At 43.0% G+C, this 27,173-nt stretch overlaps 1 protein-coding gene and 1 pseudogene across 1 annotated transcript in view; one reads left to right on the top strand and one right to left on the bottom strand.

Moving 5' to 3' along the window:
- Positions 1-5,729: 5,729 nt before the first annotated feature.
- ATL3 (atlastin GTPase 3) overlaps positions 5,730-27,173 on the bottom strand; it is a 51,175-nt gene continuing 29,731 nt past the window's right edge. Inside the window, exons 6-13 of the mRNA XM_006901518.1 lie at positions 23,890-23,946; positions 22,985-23,077; positions 22,171-22,309; positions 12,756-12,883; positions 11,440-11,496; positions 9,883-9,954; positions 9,017-9,448; positions 5,730-5,876 (exon numbers count right to left, since the gene is read on the bottom strand). Of these exons, the coding sequence (XP_006901580.1) occupies positions 5,784-5,876; positions 9,017-9,448; positions 9,883-9,954; positions 11,440-11,496; positions 12,756-12,883; positions 22,171-22,309; positions 22,985-23,077; positions 23,890-23,946 (1,071 nt within the window). The 3' untranslated portion in view covers positions 5,730-5,783. The remainder of the gene's footprint in view (positions 5,877-9,016; positions 9,449-9,882; positions 9,955-11,439; positions 11,497-12,755; positions 12,884-22,170; positions 22,310-22,984; positions 23,078-23,889; positions 23,947-27,173) is intronic.
- Positions 6,013-6,702, top strand: LOC102873088 (annotated as a pseudogene).

The raw sequence follows: 27,173 nt of genomic DNA, 5'->3' as shown, positions 1-27,173 counted from the left end.
CTGCTCTGTTCTGACAACTGCCTCTTGGTCCAAGTATAGGTTTCACATTAGCATGATTAAACGTTCTGGGATTCCCATTCTTCTCAGAGTCAGCCACAGTTTGCTATGATCCACGCAAATGCCTTTGCATAATCAATGAAACCAAGATAGACATTCTTCTGGTATTCAGCCTCTTAAAATCCTCTGCAGGGTCAGCGAGGAGGCAAGAGGGTGTCTGCCCCTGGACATTCAGCTGCATAAATAAACTATTCTCAAACTTTTAATAGAGTTGGATTTGTTCTTTATCAATTACTTTGCAAAAACCAAAGGCAGGAGAAAGGCAGTCCACTGAAGGCAAACTGTGGGTTGACTTCTCCCCATACACACGTGACTCTTCCGGACCCAGTATTTCCTTCTCCCCAGCACGAACAGGGTATCAATCCTCCACTGATAGCACCAGAACTCTCCATCACGTCCACCTGAGCTCATTTGTCCTCTAAGGTGGCGCTCGAGTGCACCATCAGGAAGGAAGGAAGGGAGGTGAGGGGGGTAGAGGCTGCTAATCCTGCCCAGGGAAGAAATCATTTCCGTGTGGGGGTAAGTGGTGTGTCCAGCCAGCAGATAAAATGTAGAAAGTCCTATGCAGCCTCACCCTGGCCTCCCAGGTTGAAAGGGAATGCTTCCTGTAGTTTTGCTCCCTCATTATGGAAGAACCCTGTGGTCCAGATGAGGCAACCTAAGGAAAAGTGGCGACAAAACCCAGGCTCCTCACAAGATCTCTGTCACTAGAAATAAACTCTGTGCTGGTCTTTAAGCAACTCTGGCAATAGTGTAGCCTTCTCCAGCACTGGACTGTGTTTTAGGACAGAGAAAGTTCATTAAAACACGCTGATAACTTTGACATTGAACAATCCCCTTAGAAATCCAAGCCCAAATCGATTCATTCACAGATCTTCCCACATTAAAGAACACGAAAGACATAACATTGTGTCATGATCTTTATTCCATTAAATGGCTTTTACAACTAAGAGTGAGACAGAAAACATGCTTTTAATATACTCATCGTATCCTCTCATTCTTTTGCACTTAAAAAAATAAAGTACTAAATTTTAAACACATTCAAAGCCGAGGGTCTAGAATAAAGGACTTTTCACAAAACATTACCATTTTTAAACTAAAAACACAAAAGGAATCTGACAAGAAGCTCTATGCGATCAAACTTAATAGTAACTCTTTTAATGTCAGCATTTCTTCATCTAAATAAGAAAGCTTTGGGAATCAAATGCAACTTTTCCTTGGTCATAAGAACGTAACATTTAAGGTTCAGTTCTAGGACATGAATTACCTTCCTGAAGAACAAAAATATTCTTTAAAACCTTTCTGACACTGGGTTTACTTTGAAAAGCTCCTGATATTGGAGCACTTTAGTCCCTAATTATCAAAGTTATAGTTGTCTGATTCTTGTCCATTTGTTTTTATTTGTGGCTTAAGGTTTTATGTATGTGCTAGAGATTTAGGAATTCAAGTCACAGTACTTTTACATTTTTAAAGAAAAGAAAGGCTTTTAAAAAAAATTTCTATCTACATCTCATCTGTTAGTAAACAGGAATACTTATACATTCAGGTTTCAGAGAAGGCACTATGACATCTTAATTTGGAAAAACAGCTTTGAGTTTGCATAATCCTCTGGATAAGGCAGCCTTATTAGCGTGGGCAGAGTAAACTCTCAGGGATTTATCTGGCAGTAGATTATCTGCTCTGAACCTCAGGTAAAAGCTGTCTCTTTCCCCAGACAACACTGAATTGCACTTTCTCATTAAGTAGCCCCCACGGGGAGCTGGTTCTCACTGTGAACTCTGAACTACTGTTTAAAAAAATGGCGCAGACTAGCTGAGGCAATCTCCGAGTATCAGGATGGGAAGGTGAATTTTTTAACAGGCATTCTAACAGGTAAGTCTTATGTGTGCTAAGGTAGCTGGGAACCACTACCTAAAACACAACTACCACACTATGTTAACACAATGTCTGCAAGGCCTAATAAGATGATAGGCCACCTCTCCTAAACAGAGGTAATTTCAAACACAAATTGTCACTTAGCAAAGCTGAGCATTAAATAAGCAAGAAATGGTTCTTAGAACAAGATTAAATTTGCCAAGGGAAAAAAAATATTTAATTGCAAATTTGCTTGGACTGGCTTTCTTGATAACTTTAAAAAAAAAATAACAAATACTTTGTCCTTTCATAACTGAAGTTCGTCTTCATTATGCCCTTGTTCCTGGACTAAAATTTTGCTGGCTCCTAAGGTGAGCAAGCCTGAATGGCTCAGCCCAAGGTGGTTACCTTAGATAGAAACATCCTACATCTTAAGAATAGTCCTGTGTTCTTAGCAACATGCACAATGTATGTGGAATAAAGCTTTGTTGTTTTTGTCTTCAAGAAAAAAAAAGAATAGTCCTGTGAAAACAATGTTACATTGTTCAAAAAATAAAATCCGTAAGGGAAAATAAGACTCTTGTGTGCCACCGGGCTGGAACCCACCCACAGCTGACCCTCCGGTGGGTTTTCAGGGGCATAAATCACACGGGAGGAGACTGCCCATCATTCTTCCCATGGAGCAGCTGGTGGATTCAGACCGTGTGCCTTTGGGATTGCAGCGCAGCTTCTTACCACTAGCCCAACAGAGCCCCAAATACTTGTGTTTTATCCTTTTTACCTGGACTTTAAAGCAACTTGGCTTCTCAGTTGTTGATACATACACCCATCCAAGCTCACCCTAGACATAGCATGATCTGCTGAAGAGACAGACTGCCAGCACTGGGCAGAGCTGTTTGCCCAAATCACTTTATTTCCCCAAAAGAGAAAAAGCAAGCAAAGCAGTTAACACTTTGCAGGCAAACAGACAAAGCACAAAGTCAGTGTTAATACAAACCTCCAAGTCACAGACCTCTTTATACGCTGCTGAAATATGACTCTGAAGATGGTTTCACTATCAACCCTGATAGTTTTGTCCTCAGATTTCCTGTGTCTACCCTGGACTGCAAACCAATCTAGGAAGATTTTTCAGTATCACTTGGATTCTCTGATTTTAAGGTGCTAAATAAAAATTTTTTAAAAAACAACCAAAAACTTAGCAGCCTTTGACATCTTCTGAAATGAGTTATTTGAAAAGAAAATTCTGGAAACATCTGTTTAAATGTTAGTAGGAATGTGCTTCATGTATTTTTAGGAATGTGCAAATTACAAATACCTTCACGGAAAGGGCAGCTGGGAGTGGCAGAGCAACAGACACGGAACATCTGGCTGCTACGTCAAGTCCTTAACTCACAGAAGGCTGAGAAGTCAGGGAGTTAAGGGCACACTCACCCTGGCTGCCATACCCCACAACGTCATAGCCAGCAGTGAGCATGCATCACTCATTTTAAAAACTTACATAAAACTATCAACTTTTTGTTTAAAGAAACGCCGAAGAAAACTATTAAAACTCTTAACATAATCTTCTAATCCATTTCACAAGCAGGTGAATTAAGTAATGAAGGGTGGGGGGAATAAGGTCTCCCTCAGGTAATTAAATGACTGCTTTATAAATTGGAACAGAAATAATGACATTAAACAGTAATTAAATCCCAAGATTTAATTAAAAGAATGCATTATGATGTATTTGGAAAGAAGAAAAAAAAAGACTCCTATATTTAGTATCAGAATGTGTCTGGGACATAGATTTTTCTCACCATTAAAATGAGAACTACTTTTGACAGTTAACTATTCTGAAATCCACAGATCTGCTTAGAAAATACACTTTAAAAGCTAAATATATCAACATCTTTAAGGCCTATGAATGTGAAAGGCCATCTCCCGTAAATGCATAAAAATCTCATAAACAAACTTGCAATTAACAGTCAAAGCTTAGCATGAAAACAAGCAAGTAAGAGTTAATAGAACAAGACCAAATTTTGCTAAAATTTAATGACAAATGATTAAAGCAGCATGAACTTTTGGGCAAAGGAGTTATGTAAATATAGAAAAAAAATACACAATGCTTTAATTCCGACCTTACAAAACACCTGAGAGGTAACAGGCTAATCCAGAGAAACTTCTCTGACAAAGCAATTCCATGCTGAAGGAGGCCTGTCCCCCACCCCACCCATTTACACGTCGTATGTATAAAATTTACTCACATTTTGCCTAAATTTTCCTTTCTATCATGGTAAAAAAAAAAAGATCTTCAAAAATTAAGTCTCATATACCTGAATGTTTGTACAAATACTTGCAGGCTAGTTTTAAGAACTCCGTTTTGGGGAGTCCTGGTAGCATACTTGGTAGGGACTTGCACATCTAACCCAAAGGCCTGCCTCTCTGGCGGTTCGAATCCAGCAGCAGCTCCACTGAAGAAAGGTGGGCAGTGCCCTCCAGTGCGAGTTACAGCCTCAGTAAACCCGCCGGAGGGTCACCGGTGAGGTGACTCTGACTCAGCAGCAGTGAGTTTGAGAATTTGCTGAGATTTAAGAAGTTTATAAAATCCATACTAATTTGTCATGTCCGATCAAAGGAAAAGACTAGCTGGGTAAGAAATTTTCATAACCAGGTGAAGGGAAAGGCATTCTTCGACATTTCTGTTCACTGTATTTGCGTAGGACTTCGGTCCTTTCTAAGGCAAAGCTACTTTAAAGCTATCAGACTAGTGACAAGTAAAGTTATAAAGGAAGATTTACAAAATAAAATTGACAATTGCAGCTTCCTTGCTAAAAATACATTTGTGTACAGGTGAATGAAAATAAACACTTTGGACAAAGACAAATTACTGTTAAACTACATGGAATATGGTACCAATTAAAGGCAGTAATGTGTGATGTTTTTCCAATTCCTCACACAGAATGCTCAAGGAAAAGAAAGAGAAACCTCTCTCAATAACGACTGTGTGTGAAAATCCCACGTAACATATATACACACACATATAAACCTACAGTCAATTTGACCAAGGCATACATGTAAGTGACTTATCAGAGGTCCCATGGTTTACTGCCACGCAGGCTCTAACACCCCCATCCCCACCTCAAAACATACCCGGGCCCCTCCTTCTGTTCTGAGGCACTCTGGCTTTTTTGGCCTTCTTTACTAGAAAGAAACGACAAATAAATGAAGGCAAAAAACCCAGAGAGGGTTGTAAGCGTGTCAAGGTAAAAGAGCTTCAGTTTCAGAGGATGATGCTTTAAATGTTTGAATTTCCCATGCTTCTACCAAACAGGGTTCTCTAAAGACAGAACTAGGATTTTTCAAGTTTCTTGGCATTGTGTTCTGCCAGTCTTTAGTTCTGAAGCTTGTGCAAGTTTGGTAAACTTTTTAAAATAAAGGAACCCTACTGAAAAGAGTAAGGTGTAAAGGAAATGGCAAGTTTCAATGCAAAATGGCATCTTCCTCAGGGTTACCCTCCGCCCCCTCCCCCACAAACCCACAGAATCCCAGATTCGATCTTAAAAGGCACTAGGTGGCACATAAAGGACTTAAAGCTGCAGTGCATTTTCTCCTTTAACTTTCCCCATAAAGTGCATAAAGCAGAGAGAAGTAAGAAAAGAGACACAGGCTTGGGTCTACACCAGCAGGGAAAGCAGTGCTTCCAACAGAAACCAAGTGATTAAGAACTCGGAGCCACAGGAGAGGTCCTTCCGTTTATTATAGTCCTGTGTGTTTGCTCTTTCTGGATGGTCTCAAATCGGCCAGTTTCTCTGGACCTGGACCTGTGACTAGGGCCAATCCCCAGAAATCACTTGGGCTTGGTTGGCTTCTTGTTGGAGCCTCAGGTCAAGTTGCTATTGTGCTTTTTTATCCACTGGTTGAGGGTGTCTCCCAACAATTGTACTCCTCAAAGCCGCTTGAGTGGAATTACCCATATAAGAAGTAGCCTGTAAAAGTAACACAACAGTTAGAGAAAAAGAATTTATCAGGTCCTTAGAGCTACTCTGTCAAAAGTCTCCACTGGCAGTGGGGACGGCTGTTGACCCAGACCTGTGGTACGCCGCTTCAGTGAGGGGCTTGATCATGGCCACTCAGCTTGTTGCTTCTGTGGGCGCCACTTCCCTGGCCAGCCCTACACGACGTGCCAGTTGTGTGACACCAATTCCCCTCGGGCTCTTGGGCGCTGCTGTGAGCAACGTCAACCTTTACACTAGAAAGCTGGCAGGCACTACGGGGAAAAAGCAAAACAAAAAGAAACTAGAAGAGGAAGAAGAATATGTGGTGGAAAAGGTTCTCGATGGTCGAGTGGTAAAGGGCAAAGCGGAGTACCTCCTAAAGTGGAAGGGTTTCTCAGATGAGGACAACACACAGGAGCCAGGAGAGAACTTGGACTGTCCTGACCTCATTGCTGACCTTCTTCAGTCACAGAAAACAGCTCATGAGACAGATAAATCAGAGGGAGGCAAGCACAAAGCTGACTCTTGATGCTGAAGATAACGGAGAGGAAAGTAAACCAAAGAAGAAGAGGAGGAGTCAGAAAAGCCACGAGGCTTTGCCCGGGGTTTGGAGCCAGAGCGGATTATTGGAGTTACAGACTCCAGTGGAGAGCTCATGTTCCTGATGAAATGGAAAAACTCTGATGAGGCTGATCTGGCCCCTGCCAAGGAAGCCAATGTCAAGTGCCCACAGGTTGTCATATCCTTCTATGAGGAAAGGCTGACGTGGCATTCCTACCCCTCAGAGGATGATGATAAAAAAGATGGCAAGAATTAACTCTGTTGAGTACCAGCCCCTGTCACAAGACTGTGACAGGCTTAAAGTGGGGAGGGAAGGAGTTCTACTTGTCTTGACACCACAGAAGTGGCTTGAGAAGATGTCCTTTGAAGAGCCAGTAGTTTCTGTGCCCTGCAGTGACCCAAGTGCTTTAAAGCTGTTCCATGCTGTATAGATTGCACACCCATCCCAGTGGAGGGGACGCGGATAAGTGTTTAAAGGCAACCCATTCTGCACTTTGCTGAGAAAAGCAGAGGGCCTGCTATGAAGGACAAAACTTTGCAGAGTGGGTGTGTGGGAGAGCAGAGAGATACTGTGGGTCTTCAAAGAGCATCTCCACAACCCACAGCCTTCTTCCCAATAGTCTTAACTCTCCATTTTTACAGCGTAGCATGTGTGTGGTTTTTGGCTATTACTGGTGTATTATTTGAGGGGTGGGAGGGATGGGTGGGAAAGATGGGAAATGGATAGGATTATTCTTGTTAAAATTTGGGGCCTGATTAGGGAAATGATGAAATAGGAAGAACCAAACTATTGATTTGATTCTATGTCCAGAATCATTTTACCTGTTTTTAAAAAGTGTCACTGGCAACATAAACAATGACTTTGAAAGACTGTTTAAAGCCTCTGAATGCTTCAAACCTGTAAGCCAAGATGTTACCTGCCTGAGCTTAATGCTGTCCCTACAAAGGACTAAGCCAGTAAGTTACCAACTTCGTCATTTTTGAGATGGAAATGGAAAAGAATGTTTTTTATTGTCAAGTATACAAAGGCAAATGGTTCTGTCTTAGAGGTGCTAAATCTTGCAATTGACAGACCTTTCTTTTCCAGTAAGTCATAAATACCAGCTTGTCCATCCAAGCCTCTGACTAAGTATTTAGGGGTAAAGATTCAGAGAGGAAAGAAGAGTGGAAGTTTCAGAGCCACTGGTTTTTGAACTTTGAACCCTGAAACCATTGATAGCAGGGTTCAATTACTAACAGCACAAGTTTCATTGAAGCAATTCAAAGGCTAAAAGACTTCAAAAGCCCTAGTCTCAGGAGAAGATTAAACTTTCACTGGGGCAGTGGTTCATCTAAAACTTTTTCTAATCCTAAGAATTAACTGATATCTGAAATGCTTTGTCTTCAATCATGAGATTCATCAGTTCTTGACATTATCTAAACTATATCTAGAGCGCCATTGTTAAATCTTTCTAGGCATGTGTTAGATTTCTGTGAAAATCGTTTAAATGTAAACTTCATACTACCCTTGTTTTTGTCTTAATAAAGCTATAGATTTATAAAAAAAAAAAGTCTCCACTGGCATTAGATATTGGAAGAGGGAAAGGAAAATACAGGTAAGGGGAGGCTGTGGCAACAGCTAACTCCCGGGGGTTAACGCCCCTTTGTGGACCGACAGGTAGGGCCCTCGGCTTCATCGCCAGCTTCCTGACGGACTGGCTCACACAACTCAGAAAATAAATACTGAAGGAGCCTCAAGAATTGCGAAACTTAAAAAAAAATAAAAGAAAAAAAAGAATTACGAAACTGGAGATCTCATCATGGTCAAAAGTCATCTGAGGGAACTCTGGTGGCCTAGTGGCAAGAAGCTGCACTATAATCCCAGAGGTACATGGTTCGAATCCACCAGATGCTCTGCTGGAGAAGGAGAGGCAATCTCCTCCTGTACCAGTCAGATCTGATTTGACAGCACACACACAAAAAATAATAAAATTTTTAAAAAAAATCCATCTGGGGGAGCTCTGGTGGACTAGTGGCAAGAAGTTGCACTGCAATCCCAGAGGCACACAGTTCAAGTCCACCAGATGCTCTACTGGAGAAGGAGGAACAATCTCCTCCTGTACCAGTCGGATCTGATTTGACGGTACACACACACAAAAATAATAAAAAAATAAAATAAAAATCCATCTGAAGACTTTACAGGAAGGAGATAGCTATCTTCTCAAAACAAAAGACTGGATTAAGTTCATCGTTTTCAAAGCTCCTGCTTTTCAGAGACATGAACTAATAATAAAGCAGCATCCACGAAAGAGGTCTCCAGAGCATATAATGAAGAGATTCTGGTGAGATGTACAATATTCTAAAATGGTACTTCCTTCACACGAAAGGATCTTTAGGAAGTGAAGCAAAGTATTAGGAATAAATATTAACAACGTAAAGAAAAAGAACACAATGCCAGTCAGGGAAAAGATGGCCAGGGAAGTTCTTCACACCTTGCACAGTGATACTCGTCTGCGTGGAGATGTTTCACAACACAAGGACAACCACCTGGCCACGAGCAGCCCTCACCCTCCACAGGCAGCACCACTCACCTGCTCTAACACATAGGTCGCAGCATTATCGATGGCGCCGCCCAGCTCACGGTATTCACCAGAGTACCTGATGTAACCCCAGGTGAGGAGCGCGATCAACAGCAGCCCAACCAAACAGTTGAACAGCTGGGCCACAACCTCGAGCCCCACAAAGAGGGCGAGGCCCGAGGCGATGTACAGAGCCACGATGCCCGTGAAGAGCACGGCGGGGGTGCGGAAGGTGCTGAAGACGTTCTTGCTGTCGTTGTGCTTGATGAAGTTCTCGTACAGCTCCCTGATCTCGCCCTCCAGCTCCTCCTGGTACCGGAGGCTGAAGTCCTTCCCTCCCATCTTCTTGGTCCTCTTAAAGTGCTCAACAGCACGCTGCTTGTATTCACAGTGCCTCTCCTCTAGAATGTCTGGCGACAAATACGGTTTCTCTCCCCCACAAACCTAAAAAAAAGAGAAAGCTCGGTAAGGTTCCCTTCACAAACAAATGCCCGACAAAACCAGGAGAAAAAGAGACACTGTAAAAGGCCAGGAAAATGTACGGCCTTAGAAGTGAACTTTAAATTGATGATCAAGACCAATAAAATCTGGGTTGACATCAGCTGAAAAATCACATTTAAATAACCAAGGTGATACTGATCAGAAAACAGCGATGTCTTAAGAAAGACTTGGCTAGAAACAGTAATTGCCATAAAATCTCAATCACCAGAGCAAAATATTTGTCTTAATTGTTTGTGTTTTTCTCACCAGGGTGGTTTGAACGCTGTCAAATTGTTAGATTACAGGTGACACATTACAGACAGGATCGAGCCTGACTATGTGAAGCAGCAACAAAATCCAGACTAGAGATTTCAGAATAAGACATTTTCCACACATACCTCCTCCATGTGGTTATAGTAAATGTCCTTGGCAGAGGCTGCGGCTGCTAAGTTGTTGGCTTCCGCAGTGGCCTTTTAAAGAAAGGAAAGTGTCAGCTACAGAGTTTCCTTTTGATTTCTTTTTTTTGTTTTGTTTTACACTTTTCTCCCTACCCACCCCTTCCCCCCAGTTTGCTCTTTGAAAAGTAAGAGAAAAACTCATTGTTATACAATCCCTCCCCCACAAGTCTTCTCCACTCTGCAACCTTAGTTCTGGACTCCTGTCATGCCAATGATACCCAATCCTATATCCCTTTTAAAAAGTACTCTCCATCATCTGTTTCAATACAGTATACATAATTTATCCCCTTTCTCAAGTCTCCCCCCAACCCTGATGTCAGTCCCGTTTTACAACAGTAGCGCTATGCAGTATTTGTCCTTTTGTGACTGAGATATTTCACTCAGCATAATGTCCTCCAGGGTCACCCATTTTGAATAATATTGCATGAATTCCTTGTTTTTCAATGCCACATAGTATTCCATTGTGTGAATATACCAGAGCTTCTCAATCTATTCGTTTGTTGATGGGCACTTAGGCTGTTTCCAACTCTTTGCTATTGTGAACAAAGCATCAATAAACATGGGTGTGCATATATCTGCTTGGGTGGCAGTTATGGTCTCTTTGGGGTATATTCCCAGTAGTGGAATTGGTGGGTCAAAAAACCAAGTGAGACTCTCCTCTCGCCCTATTCCTCATTCTTCCTTATTCACTACCCTACTGCTACCTTTTCATGTTCTAGTCTTATTTATGGAAGGAAGTGTTGGTTTTTATGCCAAAACACATCCGATTTCATATAGAAGATGCTTTGGTCTACATTAATCCTTTTAAAAACAAATCAGAGGAAAACATAATTTTGTTTGCTTCACGATCAAAAGCAAGAAATAACTATGAACCAAAGAAGAAAGATTTCTCTTTATAAGGTTCGTTTCAGGCTCTAGCTCCTTTTGTGAAAATGTTCTGCAATCAAAGAAATGAACATTTGTTAATAACTGGCCTTGTGCTCAGCAAAGGAAAGTCAGACTTTGTATGTCAAAACAATATGACAGTTTCTAGTTGAGGAGAAAAAACAAAATCCTGATGAATAAATAAAGCATGTCAGGCCATGTTCTACTAAAGTAAACAACAGATAATAGGAAAATTGTCTTCGCACAGGAGGAGGTTGCCAATCCTTCCCCCGAGGAGCTGCTGGCTGATTCGAACCACGTGCATTCAGGATTGCAGCTCGGGTTTTTTCCACTAGGCCACCAGAGCTCCCTGTAACATAACTAGATACAGCTATTTTACTTGGGTATAACATGCAGTGTTTTCCAAAGTATGGTTAGTGAAAAAAACCAGTAATGGTCAGGTGCCACCAGGCAGACAGATAAAAAAACAAAACCAGCAGGCGATGGATGCCACACTGCTCTGAAGCTCAGGCTTCTCCAGCCCGATGGGAAAGGAGAGCAACAACATTCTGGTAGGAAGACGCTTAGTGTCGCACAGTCAGCTCAGACTCCAGGATGTCCAAGAACCCTTACCTGAAGCATGGATTTGGGATGAGGCAGATCTTCGCCTTGGTAAATTTTAATATATGCCTTAGAATAGAAACACAAACCAGTTGTTATAAATAGCATGCTGTCGTGTTTAATTTCTACTTTCTCATCTTTGGAAACAGTGGCCATTCCAAGTGTATTCTCCTACCTAGATCAACAACCAGGAATTAGCAAACACACAGCACACCTCTGGGTGCATGTTAGTGGCTCTCGTTAACTAAAATCGCTAAAAATCCTGTCAAGCAGCACAAGAGGTGAGGCTCGCCAGCAGGCTCCCCATGCACAGGCCTCTGCTACCTGTGGACGGTGGCCATCCGACTCGAGGGAGTCATGTCCCATCTGGGTGCGCCTCACAGCCGCGTCCTAACCATCTCCCGGCCACATCATCCCGGGGGACCTTCTTCCTTCAACCCCTCTCTGAGAGAGTACAAACAACACCCATTTGGCTCTTCAGGACTGACACCCAGTGGCTCCCTCCTGGAAAGGCACCCCTCGCCAACTGGACCCCAGGATCCATCCCCCCGCATTGTGGACGACATCCATGCCTAAGTGTGCCTTTAAATTAAACACACGGATACAACAGGTGCACACAGGACTCGCCTTTAGTGTAAGAAAAGGCTCGGAGCTTTTCAATGCTTTACAAGTTGCACGTGCAGTAAGTAAGGTGATTGCAATGAGACATCTGTTGCCAGCTGAAGCTGGTTCAAGTATTTCAAAGTGAGGGCAAGTTCACAAAACATTTAGGACAAGTATGAGTTGTTTCTAAATCAGAAGGTGGTAACCTGGGGGACTATCTGTACTGAAATACCAAATTTCAAGAGTACAAACATCTAGCTGGGTCTTAAACAGACACCGCCACCCAGTGGCTATCTCGTATAAAGAGCTGAGGTCTCGAAGGCTTCGTCCCCTCTACCCCTACCCAGGAAATCTTCCTTAACTGGCCTCCTCCATCGTCTGTCCTTCCCTCGGGGTGTATCCTTCCTAATAAATCTGCTTTTGCTTTGTATCTCCAAAAGTAAATAAATAAACATTGAAATTCACGTCACTTTTCATCTTTGCTGTTGCTGTTATGGTCCATAAAATCGGAACCAACTCAGAGCCGACCCTTCAGCCGGAGGCAGTAAATCGCACGGGAGGTGAATGCCCATCCTTCTACTGCAGAGCAGCTGGTGGATTCGAACCACGTGCCTCTGGGATGGCAGCACAGCTTCTTACCACAAAGTCTCCAGAGCTTTACATGCCAGCTCAGTTTAACCAAAGTCAGGGGAACAACCCACTTTAAAATTAAAACTCACATTTACCTTAAAATATTCCAGAAGTCCCCGACAGGTGACTTTTGAGCCATTGATCTCCTTTTCCATTAAGTTACTGGGGTTCAATACAAATGGTATCAACGTCTGTAACTGGTCTTTGAATTCAGTGGCAATATCTGTTCACAGGACCATAAGGGACAAGGAAACATAGTGAGTAAACAAGAAGCAAAAAGCCTTACTCAACCAAAAATAAAACAAAATTATCCACTGCTAAGAAGTCAGCTCAGACTCACATCAACCCTTGGAGTTTACAAGACTGTAAATCTTTAAGGGAAGAAACTGCCCATTACCTTTCCCTCTCGAAGCAGAAGGTAGATTCAAACCACCAACCTTTTGGTTAACAACCTGACACAATATGCCACTAGGCTACTAGGCAATTCAGCCAAGCTAATCATTTGATCACTGTCAGTGCCAGTGAGCCTGTCTGACTCATAGTCGACCCTCAGGTACCCATCCCAGACTGTAGGTACTGCCCAGCCTCCTCCCCCAGAGCCACTGGAGGATTCAAACCCCCAGAAAGGGCAGCGCCTGGGCTAGCAGGGAAACTCGCCCCGGCCCAGCTACCAGAGTTCTCGATCCATCTGATAGCTGCGATAGCCAATCTCCTCCTGTGCTATGTACAGCCTCTAAAATCCTGGTGGAGTGTCAGCTATGAGTTGGTTTCAACTCAACAACACATAACATAAAGTCCTTGCTGACTTTCGGGGCTAACTCAAAGGCTGAGAGTCTCTGAGGTTGAATCCTCCAGCAGCTCCTCAGAACAAACACGGACAGTCTCCTCCCATCTTCATTTACAGCCTCATAACCCAGTCACCCAAGAGGCAGAACCAACAGCAGGCAGGCTTTGGCGTGTAGGAAACATCTGCTTTAGCTGGAAGATTCCAGAAGGCATATGACACTTTTTGGCTATCATCAATCTCTTTTCTAAGAAAATCAAAGACTATTTTAGTCCCAAGGACTAATGAAGCCTGCAAACCTCAGTCAACACAGCCCTGAGACCGGACGAACTAGAGGTAGCATGGTGACCTCTGCCAACTGGTCTGAAAGAATCACAGAAGAGTGGGAGAAAAATGTGGAGGAAATTAAGAAGCATTAAAAAGACCAGGCCTCCTAGTCGGATAGAGACTTCCTACTGCTACTGCCATTGCCGTGTGCCGTCAACTTAGACCCAACTCACTGATGACGGACCCTCCAGAGGGTTTTCAAAGGCTGTGAGATCACACATGAGGAGGCTACACACCTCTTCCCACGGAGCAGCTGGTGGATTCAAACTGCGTGCTTTGAGAATTGCAGTGTAGCTTCTTAACACTAGACCACCGGGGTCCCTACAGACTGGTGGTGGTGTTGTTGTTATGTGCCATCGAGTCGTTTGCAACTCATAGCGACCCTATGTACAACAGCCCTAAACCCTGCTCTATCCTGTGCCAATCGCATGGCCTCTGACACACCCATCCCGATTACAGACTGGTAGTATCCCTAAAGTACGGCTTTTCATCACCCTTCAATCCTGAAATTGAAATCAACTCGATTTTCAGCAAAACAATGGACAGGTAATCAATGTTACCTACAGAACTGTATCAACGTTCAGAAGAAGGTCTATTAGTGCCTTATTGACTATGCAAAGACACTGGACTGCGTGGATCACAATCAACTATGGCTAACATTGAGAAGAATGGGAGTCCCAGAACTTGACTGTGCTCATGTGAAACCTAGACCAAGAGGCTGTTGTGCAAACAGAGCAAGGGATAACTACATGGTTTAAAATTAGGAAAGGTGTGTGTCAGGGTTGTATCCTTTCTCCACATCTACTTATATGCTAAGTAAATTATTCAAGAAGCTGGACTCTATGAAGAAAAACGGGTCATCAAGGTTGGAGGAAGACTCAACAATAACCTTTGTTATAGAGATGACACAATCTTGCTTGTTCAAAGTGAGGAGGACTTGAAGCACTTGTTGCAGAAAGTTAAACACTGCAGCCTTCAATATGGATTGCATCTTGATGTCAAGAAAACAGAAGTTCTCACTAATGGACCAAAAGGCAACATCATGCTAGATGGAGAAAGGACTGAGTCTGCCAACAATTTCTTCTTGGACCTACAATTACTATACACTCTGTACCAGCAGTCAGGCGATCAGGAGACATACTGCACTGGGAAAGTCTGCAGTGAGGGGTCACTCCAAATTATTAAGGAGTAATAATGTCACTTTGAGGACTAAGGTGCACCTGATTCAGGCCACTTTTCAGTTACTAGCTATGCATCTGAGAGCTGGACAGTGACTAGGAATGACAGAAAAACTGACGCCTTTGAACTGTGGTGTTGGAGTGCGGAAGATCCCACGGATTGCCACAAAACAACAGATAAGTCTTAGAGAAGGTGCTCCGTCCAGAGTGCTCCTTGAAGGCAGAGATGACAAAGCTCTGGCTCACATACTCTGAGCATGTTGATAGGAGAGACTCTTCTTTAGAGAGGGACATCATGCTTGGAAAGGTGGAGGGGCAGTGAAATAGGATTCAATCCTCAACCAGGTGGGCTGACATGGTGACGGGTCAATGGGCTTGAGTGTGTCAGAGATTCTGAAGACTGTATGGGATAGGGCAGTGCTCACATAGGTTGTTCACAGGATCACCATGAACCATACTCAACTCGACAGCACCTAACAACTATCTGTATAAGGTAATCAATGACACCAGGAAGGAATGCACTCTTTAGACCAATCAATGGCCCAATATGAACAATCAGCAGGGCAACAGTTCCCAGAGATGAGCCTCAGAAGGGAAGAAGGGATGGGAAAGGGCCAATGGAAGTGGGTGAAACAAGGAGAAAAGTGGGAAGAATGCTGTCTACATTTTTCAGACCGTGATCACTGTGACAAAACAAAATGTATGAAGTGTTGAACGGAAATCAATTTGCTCAAATCACAATGAAAAGTAGAGCCCTGGGGAAAAAAAATCTCTCGATGTATTTTTATTTCTCTCCTTCTGTTCCACCTTGTGAAGTGTTCTCCAGTCCAGAATACACTCTGGAGAGGATTCTTTATCCTGGTTTTCATTCAGGGATATTCCGTCTACTCACTAATCCATCAAGAAATTTCACTGTTTAAAAAATTTTCCGGCGAGCTCTGGTGGCCTAGTGGCAAGAAGCTGCACAGTAATCACAGAGGCGCGAGGGTTCAAATCCACCAGATGCTCTGCTGGAGGAGGGAAAATCTCCTCTTGTACCAGTCAGATCTGATTTGACGGTACACACATAAAAAATAGTTTAAAAAAATTTTTTTCAAAAGCGAAGTCTTCAAAATACCACTCTTCAAGTTGTCTCAGGCCCTTGCATAGGCCTTGTACCACCCTTAAGTCACACGTTTTCGTTGTTATGTGCAGCCACTTTAGCTACAACTCTTTAAGAGACCCTACGTACAGCTCTGAACCCTGCCCGACCCTGCACCATTTGACACACTTGAGCCCATTGTTACCGTCACTAAGGGTATTGATCCAAATGGCATTAAACCGTCTCCCTCTATCATGATGTAGCCTATCGGCCCGGTGGTGAGGATTTGTTTTCTTGATGATGAGCTGTAATCTATACTAAGGACTGTCATCCATGATCTTCTGCAGCAAGTGCTCTAAGTCCCCCTCACTTGGAGCAAACAAGGTCATGTCAGGTACGGAACAAAGGCTGTTAGTGAGTCTTCCTCTGATCCTGAAGCCACATTCTTGGTCATAAAGTCTGGCTTCTCATATTATTCAAAATGGTTGACTCTGGAGAACATTATGCTGAGTGAAATATCCCAGTCACAAAAGGACAAATATTACATGATGCCACTGTTGTAGAATGGGACTGTCCTTGGGGTTGGGGAGAGACTGAGTAAGATGGGTTCAATAATGTATACTGCACTGAAACAGAGGAGGGAGAGAACCGTTTAAAAGAGAGATGTAACTGGGTATTTCTGTCATCACAGGAGACTAGAGCGAGGGCGGCATGGTGGAGGGGACCTGGGGGAGGGTTTGTAAAACAACGAAAGAATCTTTTCTTTTACTTTTCCATAATTTTTGGACTCATGTACTTATAACTTGTTAGTCAAATTTGTGTCTTCTAGGTTGCAACACCCCCATGATACATCTTGAAGGATATGTACGTGTACAGCCAAGCACAATCAATAAGAGTGCATCTGAATTCCAAAATCAATCTCCATAATAGTCTATGTGTTTCCTACTGCCAAAGGGGCCCTTTAGAGTAGTGAGAGAAGATCTTCACCCTGAAACCCACAGCGTCCCTTTTCAGCAGGAAGTAGCTAAGAGAATACGCCGTGCCCTTTTCCTTATGACTCAGGGTGAAGTCTCTCTCAGGGAGGAGTGATAGGGAATGGCAAAGGATACACTGACAAAGAAGATTAATCAGAACTGGCGTTGACAAGCACTGTGGCATTTGGACAAGAACAAACTGGGAGGAGGGTAGAGAGAATAGTGCAACAATGAATGAGTGGAAGCCCAAAATCTCTGTAAATGTTTATGAAAATTAATAAAATATAATTATAGAAAAAAAATAATAAAATTTCCTGGCACAAAAAAAAAAGAAAAAAAAGTCTGGCTTCTCACGCCACTTGTTCAGCACACAGAGAGGAGACCGCACTGACACACACTTTCCTAGGCTTTATAGCAGGTGGTGGTCCTCTATTTGGACAAGAACCTTCTGGTGCAGGTAGAGGTTTCACAATGAAGTGTTCTGGGGAAACCCTGTGAACAGAGGAGCCCACTAGAAGGTACACACACACACAAAAAGACCAATACAGTGGTTCCAACAAAGGCTCTGAAACAGGACAATTACAGTACACCGATTGTGAGGACGCCAAGTGTGCGTGTCCCGCTGTGGCCAGCACCTGACAACCACGAAAACAACCACAACAGAGACACCTGTCTGCAGTATAAACAGAATTTTTAAATTCTCATGGAATTCACTTTCTGGAACCAAAGAAGTTAAAATGACATGCCAAAGACCACTGCCCAAAGATAAGCTTTAAATTCCAAATTGAAATTGTCAGTTGTGGAGATCTGGTGGCCTTATCAACACCCATGCAATTTACTGCCTCTGAAAACTCACTGGAGGGGCAGCTATGGGTTGGTTCTGACTAAACAGTACTCAATAACAGCAACGCTGGGTAAGGAGCTGTGCTGCCAGCCCAAAGGCAGGTGGTTCGAATCCACCAGCTGCTGTATGGGACAAAAGTGAGCAGGTATGTCTTAGAAAAGCCGGAATGCTCCTTGGATACAAGGACGGCAAAGCTTTATCTCTCACACTCTGGACACATGGCCAATCCTTAGAAAGGTGGACGGTCGGTCAAAGAAGACCTCCAACGAGACGGACTGACACAATGACTGCAGCGAGGTCTCTGTGTGTATCAGAGACGGCACAGCGTGGGAGGAGTCAGATCTGCTCCGAGTCATCTTCAACTCAATAGCACTGAGGGAACTCTGGTGGCCTAGTGACAGGGAACTGTGCTGCCACCCTAAAAACACACACTTTGAATTCCACCAGCTGCGACACAGTAGAAAGATGGATAATCTGCTCCCGTGCGACTTACTGCCTCTAAAAATCTTCCAGAGGGCCAGCTGTGATTCCGTTCCAACTTGACAGTACACAACAACAAAACAATAACTAGTGGCTCCGTCTGTAAGGAGGTGCACTGCCAACCCAAAGGTCAACACTTCTCTGGCGGTTCAAATCCACCAGAGGCTTCTCAAAAGACAGATGGGCAATCTCCCCTCATGGAATTAACAGCCTGAGGAACGTTCTGGAAGGTCAGCCAGCAGACGGCAATGACTCCATGGCAATGAGTTGTTTGTCATTAAAATTATCAAATAAAAGGTGTATGAAGGGATGACCAAATTCCTTTGTAAACTTTCAGTCACATCATAAAAATAAGTAAATAAAGCATCTATTAAAATTAAAAATGTAAATATTATTAGAAGTCGGGTCTCCCATTAAGCGGGACAGAATAAAGATTAGTGTGGAAAAGATCTACTGTTAATTGATTTCTGCAGGAGAATAAACGTAACCGGACTGGTCAGAGACACACTGAGCTCTGACGCCGTGAACATTAGACCTCAGCTGACTCCAGGGTGCTGCAAAGCTCGAACGGCCTTTCAGAGTTGTCTGTCCCAAGTGGAGTTAGGAGGCCAGGCCTTCCCTCCCTGCCTCAGCTGGTCACTGGCTGCAGACTCCCCTGGGAACCAGCCTCATGACAGAAACAATCTCCATCTTTCATGGTGTCAAAGACGACTGTATGCTACAAACCCTTCTGTATTAATCCCTAGCTGACCAACTCAGTACAGTTACTGTATTAGATCCCTTTTATATAGGAAAAAAATGGTTCTCTTTATACTATAGCTGATGAAAAGGGGCCTCCGACAGCAGCTGATCTTCTGACTAAGTTATTTCAGCAGCAGCAGCTCAGCATGGATTGTACTAAAATGAGGATCAGCGTGTGGAGCTCACTTCACAATCACTGGCCAACCTATAATAAACAGACCTACCAAAACAATCCGTGGAGAGAGTGAAACCAGGCTACTCCTGAACCAGGCAAGGATTCCAAAACTTCCTCTGACATACGAAGAGGGACCAGTCCTTGGAGAGGGACAGCCCAGGAGAGGAAGACCCTCTATGAGATGGATTGATTCAGTGACTGGGGTAATGGGGGTACATGTGTCAGAGACAGTGAGATTGGCACAGGATAGAGCAGGGTTTAGGGCTGTTGTACATAAGGTCACTATGAGTCGCAGGTGACTTGACAGCACATAACAAAAACAACAACAAAATAATTCCTAAATTATTAGTGGTAACATTTGCAGAAAGAGCTCTGGAATACAACATGAGGTCAATCTCATGTCCTAGAGTAACAGCAGTAAGGTCTTTCTATGGATTAGTCCTGAACATTCTGAGGATAATGTCGTCATCTCCACAGGACAAGGATATACTTGAGAAAACACCGAAGTCCAGGTTAGTGTCTAGTTTTCTTTTAAACTTGCAAGTCTCCCAAAGTAAAGTCTGCTGTTTCTCTACCACCAAACCACCTGCTGTTTGCAATCTGCCATTGTTGTGCACTGTGGAGTCAGAACTGACCCATCGCTGACCCTCTAGCCGGTTTTCAGAAGTAGTTAATCGTCCGGGAGGAGACTGCCCATCTTTCTTCCGTAGGGCAGCTGGTGGCCTCGAACCATGCGCCTTCAGGATTGCACCGCAGCTTCTTGCCACTAGGCCACCAGAGCTCCCTCTTTGCAATTTAGCCTCCATTTTCCCCCTAAAAAGCCTAGAAAATCTTGTTGGAAAGAACTTTCTAAAATTACAAAATATCCATCTTCCAGGTTTAAAAGTACATAAACTTTACACAGCTAGTAAGAACTGTTCAACAGTAGCCTTCCTTAATAGCTGTAGTTCCTTAAATAGACACAGAAGGGCAGGCTACTCTCATTTTTAAAGAGAGGCAGAACTATAACATAGGTTTGTTGGGTTTTTTCCCCCAAAATCCTTACATTTAAAAGTATATTTATTGCAAAGGGCTAATGGCCCACTTGGACCAGCTTCCTCTAACCTGAGAATGGAAGATCACATGTTGCTGGGTTACCACTACCAACACCCCTGCCCGTCACTACAACAGACGCTCCTGGTTCGAATAGGTTAAAAAAAGTGGAACAAACTTCAAAAGCAAAAAAAAAAAACCACAAAAGACCAGACTTACTGGACTGAAAAATTAGAGGAATCCCCAAATTATCTATGTGTGAACTACTGACTGGAAAAGTAACATGCTGTATCAACACTCACATAAGCACAATAAAAGTTAAAATAAAAATTAAAGCATATTTACAAAGACATATTTCCTAAATAAATAACACATGCTACTCACAAATATTTTTACATTTAAAAAAATATATTATGGCCATCTTTTCATGTAAATACATATATATCCACCCTTTTCATTGGCTGCATTTCATTCCTTTTTACAAATGTACCATAGTTTAACCAACAACTTATAAACAACCTTCTGAGTTGTTTCCCATAATCCTATATTATAAATACTACAGTAATACTTCTTGTACATATTCATACACTTGGTTCCTCTTTAGATTCCTAAAAGTGCTGGCAACTCAGCTGGATCCCTGAAAAATAGAACCTTATCATTATTATTATTATTATTATTATTATTATTATTTTACTGGGAACCCAAGAGGCTCAGGTAAATTCATAAACAAAGTGTCCAGTTTAATGCATGTGTAACTTGAGTGTCAATCATTAAATGACTCAAGATCTGGATTAATAAAGCAACAAAAATGCAATATAATTCAAGAGTCTCAACTCTAATTCCTACTGTCCATCATCTACTCAGCATTTCCTAATAGCAACATACGAGTCAGCATCAGGTTATGCTACAATCATAAGTTGAAAACAATAGTTAGGCCATGCATCATGTTAGGGTTCCTTCAGGAGTTAATTTTACTTGGTATTTAGCTGACTTATATTTAGACTTCCTTTACTTCGCATATTTTTATCCTTGTAAAACAATAATCCTATCTTAGAGAAAGTGCATTCATTAATGGATATTACCATGTCCATTTCAGATGGGGAAATCAAGCTGAGCTAATTTTGATGGTGACGATATGTTGTTGTTATGTGCCATCGAGTCGCTTGCGACTCATAGCGACCCTATGAACAAAAGCCCCAAACTCTGTTCTGTCCTGTGCCAGTTGCACTGTCTCTGACATTCCCGTCCCGATTATCCCAGTCACCGAATCAACCCACCTCATAGAGGGCCTTCCCCTCCTGCACTGTCCCTCCACCCTCCCAAGCATGATGTCCCTCTCCAAGGACCGGTCCTTGCTTACAACATGTCCAAAGTATGTTAGACAAAGCCTCAGAATACTTGCCTCCAAGGAGCCGCCTGGTTTGACCCTTTCCAGGATGAATCTGTTTGTTTTCCTAGCAGTCCATAGTACCCTCAATACTCTTCTCCAGAACCATAGCTCAAAGGCATCAATTCTCCTTCTATTCTCCTTAGTCATTGTCCAACTCTCTGATGCATAATAAGTGATAGCAAAGACCATGGCCTGTATCAGATGAACCTTAGTCTCCAGAGACACCATCGCTCTTCAGTACTTTGGAGAGGTCCCTAACAGCAGACTTCCCCATCGCAATACGTCTTTTAATTTCCTGGCTACTGGTGCCAAGAGTGTTGACTGTGGAGCCAGGCAAATTAAAGCTGTGAACAATCTCAATCTCTTGCAAGATCAAAATGTGAATGAGATGCCAAGCACTGTGTCGTCTGAGGCCATTTCTCTTGTCACTAGATTTAAAGCTAGCATTTTCTGGTCATTACTTAGTTCCAAGGATGAAATCACAAGTTTCACGCTATAACACACCTTTCAACTTTCCATCAAAGTCAGGGCTTGTGGCCACCTGGAGTCCCGGATGTGGCAGGAGAAAACAGTTGACACTGGAAAAGCATGAGTGAATGTGATTTCGAACATTCTGAATTTCCTCATGTTGATTGTCCTTCACCTGCCAATGAAGACCAACAATTTATCAGTGATCATTTCTTTGTCTTCACTATAAATCCTAGTAAAAGACAGAAGGAAGGAAGGCCACTCAACTGTGACGGATTGTAGTGGCCTGTGTTTTGTCTAACAAGGAAACTCAGAATCCTAAGAAGTCAGAAATACAAACACTTGATCAGCCGTGGCTTAGCTCTTTTAGCCAACTAAGGGCAGGTACTAAAAATGATTGCACAATACTTAGGAAGAACAAAGGAAGGTTTGTGGGCATAAAGGAGGGTCTAACCAGTTAGTAGTGACTGACAAAGGGCTCTTGTGCTTTGGTCTTGGAGAACAGGCAAGGCCTGTTTATATCCATCCCAAAACAAACAAGAATTTTGAATAAGGACAACAGACCTAAACTCTGAAATATGAGACTCTAAAAGGAACATATAGAACCTGGTAGAAATATGAAATGGAATTACAATCAAAACTTAGGCTTTTGCCCAGAATTCTCCCTTATAATCGCTGTGCACTAATATATCCAGGTTTTTAAAACTTATCCATGAACAAATATTAGTTTATGTTAAGAGTGAGTAAAACTAACATTTTTCAATAAACTGCTTTAAATACAATAGCCAAAAGGCAAATGAGAAAGGTATCATCTACTCTTGGGGAATTCCTCAGAGGGTTATAGTCTTACCTGCAGACGCTTATCCAAAAACGCCATTCCTCCTTGTAGTCCATAGCTGTATTCATAAGGGAAACTCCAGTCTCGAACCAAAAACATCAGTGTCTAAGAGAAAAACGTACTCTAATGTTGTACATAAATGCATGTACAAGATAACAATTGTAAAACCTCTTTGCATAATGCTAGCACTTTTTCAAAGGAAACAAGGAAATGTGCTGAAGGATTTACATCTATTCGATCACGTCTTAGAAACCTAATACTAAGCCATGTATAAGCCAAAAGTGAGGTCAACAGAGTTCATCTGCTATTTTTTTTGTTCTCGCAGATTACTAGAAACAGAAGGAAGAGACGAAGGCGAAAATGCTCACACAGGGCTCCACCCTGAAGGCAGGTGTGGGGCAAGTGGGAAGTACAAAAGAGGGGAAAATGGGAAAGCACAAGAGGAAGTAAGAACAGCGCCTCAGCTACTCATATAAGATTAAGAAAGGAAACTACATGGAATAATGTTCGAATACTCAGACCACCTCCACTGGCCCTGGGGTTACCATGAATTCTAATCCTCTAGAAACAATTAGCTCAAGGAGACACGAACTTTTATTTAAAGGATCAGAATAAGGACTTCGGGCTTTGCAGGCCATGCGGTCTATCACCACTACTCCCTCTGATCTAGGAGGAAAGAGCTCGTGGACGCTGCACAAACAGGGAGCAGGCTGCGTTCTAACACAGCTGGGCCGTGAGCATCAAAGGTACATAAAGTGGAATTCATCTTTTGATTCTTTTTTTTCTTTTATAAACTCTTTAAAACCCATTTTCACCTGACAGGTCATGTAAAAACAGGTGGTGGGCCAGACATAGTCTCCAGACTATAGTCTGCCGAAGAAGCAAAGTATAAATTATTTTCACAACTAACATTTTACCTGGAAAGGTTTTTGGGAAATTTCATCCATTGCCAGGCGACCATATTCTGTGAAGAGCTTTAAAAAAAAGAAGAGTCATGACTTACAGATCAAAATTACCTAAAAATATTCTATGACTTAATCTTTAGCAAACTATTCATTTAACAGACTGTAAACTATTTATGTTCAGACCAAATTTCTGTCGTTTAAAAAAACCACAGGAGCCACCAACCTTAAAATAATCCTGACAATTCCAGTCTCCCTTCCCATAGCCCAATCGACCAGCAAATCCAGCCTGTGGCACCTCACCACTTCCATGTGACTTGGCCTATTGACACGATTCCTTCCCAACTCGTGTTCCTGTCTCAGCTCTAACCCCACATCGAGCTATTACAATACAGCAGCCAGGGAAGCTCTGTCAGAATGAGATGGATTAGATCATATCACCCCCACGCTCCAAACCTTCCAACATCACTCAGTAGAAAAGTCCATCCTCACGGTGCGATCCAGCCACTCAGCTCCTCCAACACGCGGGACCTGCTGCCACTTTGCCCTGGCTCTTCCCTCTGCCTGTAAGGCTCGCCCTTCCGATTTCTGTTTTACTCAAATGGCTTTCTTCATGGTCACCCAGCTGAAGTGACTGTAGCTCTTCACACAATACTTCTTGTATGGCATCTCTTTTTTGCTTTTTTCTCCTTCCCATTTATCAAGATCTAACATATCATCGTTGTTGCTATTATGGACTATCAAGTCAGAACCACCTTACAGCTGACCCTCCAGCAGGTTTTTCCAGAGGCAGTAAATCGTACGGAGGAGAATGCCCATCTTTCTATAACGGAGCAGCTGGTGAATTAGAACCATGTGCCTTTGTGTGAGCAGCACAACTCCTTACCACTAAGCCACCAGAGCTCCCCCTAACACAGCACACACTTAAACACCATGAAGGTAAGAATAACTGTCTGCTTTGTCACTACTGTAGCTCCAGCAGCGAGGACTGGGTCCACGGGAGTTAAGCTGCTTAATGGATGAACTTTTTACAGTAAGGGCTCACCTTGATGTGTCTCTATTTCTTCATGGATCCTTACTAAAAGGTCAGCGAAACAAAGCTTAAAAGCTGTAAGCTGACAGGGACACCGTGGAAGGCAATAATGCAGGGGCATGCAAGAGCTGTCCCAAATACTGCGGAAGGAAAACATGACAGCTCTCTTGGGTTTTGGGTTTTCCTGCCCTAAGAAACGTGGGAGAGGAGAGGATAACTAAAATAAGCAGATTCTCATGGCAGGATCCCTGAAATGCTCAGAAATTAGAAGCAACAGTTATTCTGAAGGAAGGATGTGGGAGAACAATTGGCCACTAAAGGTGTGGCGGACGGACTATAGAGAGAGCACCACTGCTGTTACCATCAGGTAACACTCACCGACCCGGAGCACGAGGACCCCTGCACCATCCTCAGTCACCACCATGTCTGCATCCTCTGCTGTGACAGTCAGGTAAGCCTCACCGGCCCGGAACACGAGGACCCCTGCACCATCCTCAGTCACCACCACGTCCACGCCCACAGATGCAGTCACTATGTCATATCCATCTCAAGGAGGGTCTTCCTCTATTCTGTTGACCCTCCACTTTACTCGGCCTGGTGTCCTTTCTTCCAGGGACTGGTCATCTATACCCCCAGGTTCCACCCTGAGTCCTCATTCCTATCCCCAGAGAGAAGACACTAAGCATATTTTCCAGAGATTTTAAATTTGCGGTGGGGAGTGCAGGGGTGGGGGCGGGGTAAGGGTGGCGGTGGGGTGAGGAGAACCTAGACATGGAAATCTATTTAGCTGGGAACAGAAGTAAGTTACTCTACTTTACTGGTGGTAGGACTACTAAGTGAAAAGATTACTATGCAGTGTTCTTCACTGAGTTCACCTTTCAATATGGCTTTTCATAGCCATTGTTTGACTTTCCTATGTTGATGGGGAGGAAAATGTGAATGGGATTGGCTATCTACCATCAGGGGATTAGGCACTCTCCACAATCTACAAAGAGACTGGCTAGTCTCAGCAATAAATTGAACAGCTCTAGCCATAGAGACAGATCTATCCTCTAGCACCACTGAACAAGAAGCAAGACAATGTAGGACGCCCTTCTTGCTCCAGCAACATCTATGGCCAAACCGGACACCTGACATGAGAATGGGACCTTGGAGGGGAAGAGCCAGTATTGGTAGGACTGAGAACTTTGTTGGACAACAGGGGGTGGGAAGTCAACTCTGGCAGTACTAAGAACTTGGGAACACCAGCCTGAAGCCATGAGGGTCAAGGCAGAGTGCCTGTGTGCACATTTCAGTAGCTGATCTGATTGTATTCTGTTATTAATCTGGATCATAACCTCATTTTTGACTTTCCTCACTTGGTTCTGTAAGGTCTGTGAGCTATCGCACTGGATTTGGACCCAGAAAAGCAGTAAGACTGGTGTTGAGATGAGCTGAAAGAGATATGAGAGCATGAGGGTTACGTCTGACCTCATGGGAACTGGTTTGGTGTCAGTGATATTGTTGACAGGGACAGTGCCCCTTTGTGAAGTTGATGAAGGTCAGATACCGCCGTCCCCACATGCCCTTACTCTTTTTACAATCCTTGAGGCCTTCACCCTACTGGATACCATCATAAGCTTCTATCTACCCAGATAAGAATTCTTCTCTAGAAAAAAATGACAGCTGGAAAACAGAAGTCTTCAAATACGGATATTCAGGATTCAACAACACAACAGCTAGCTAAATAATCTTGCTGGATCACCTCTTTGTCATCCAAAGCAGTACACAAAAGCTCATCCTCTCTCCAAAGCTTCCAATGAGATTTTAGTGGTTTACTCTTAAATGTGAACAGACAAAAATCAACACACATTGGAGAAAAGGTCTTACCAGGAAAGCTGGAAACGCATGTCCTTCAATTGTAAAACATCATCGTATGCTGGTCCTTTTATACCTTTCTTTTACTGAAATGTCTGTTAGAACTCTTCTGAACCGAGTCTCAAGTCTTCCTTTTGTATATGTGTGTATACATATACATATCTGGCTCCCTTCCTGTCTCTACCTGCATCTTATTATTATTTCTTTGTTGCAATAGCTACTATATATTATCTGAGGATGTGAACTTTCAAAGACAATTTCTATCACCAAGAACATCTTCAAAACATCAGAGAGAAAAGATTAAACAAAAAAGCACAAAGTCTGAGAAATCAAACATGTAGGACTTTAGGAGCCACACTGAGGGCCAGAAGGCACAGCCCTAAACGGACCACACAGCCCTAAACGGACC

This window comes from Elephantulus edwardii, unplaced genomic scaffold (genome assembly GCF_000299155.1).
Source record: "Elephantulus edwardii isolate Elephantulus edwardi_28Jun2011 unplaced genomic scaffold, EleEdw1.0 scaffold00328, whole genome shotgun sequence".
Taxonomy (NCBI): domain Eukaryota; kingdom Metazoa; phylum Chordata; class Mammalia; order Macroscelidea; family Macroscelididae; genus Elephantulus; species Elephantulus edwardii.
The sequence above is the reverse complement of the archived record's forward strand: the minus strand, read 5'-3'. Positions and strand labels throughout refer to the sequence as shown.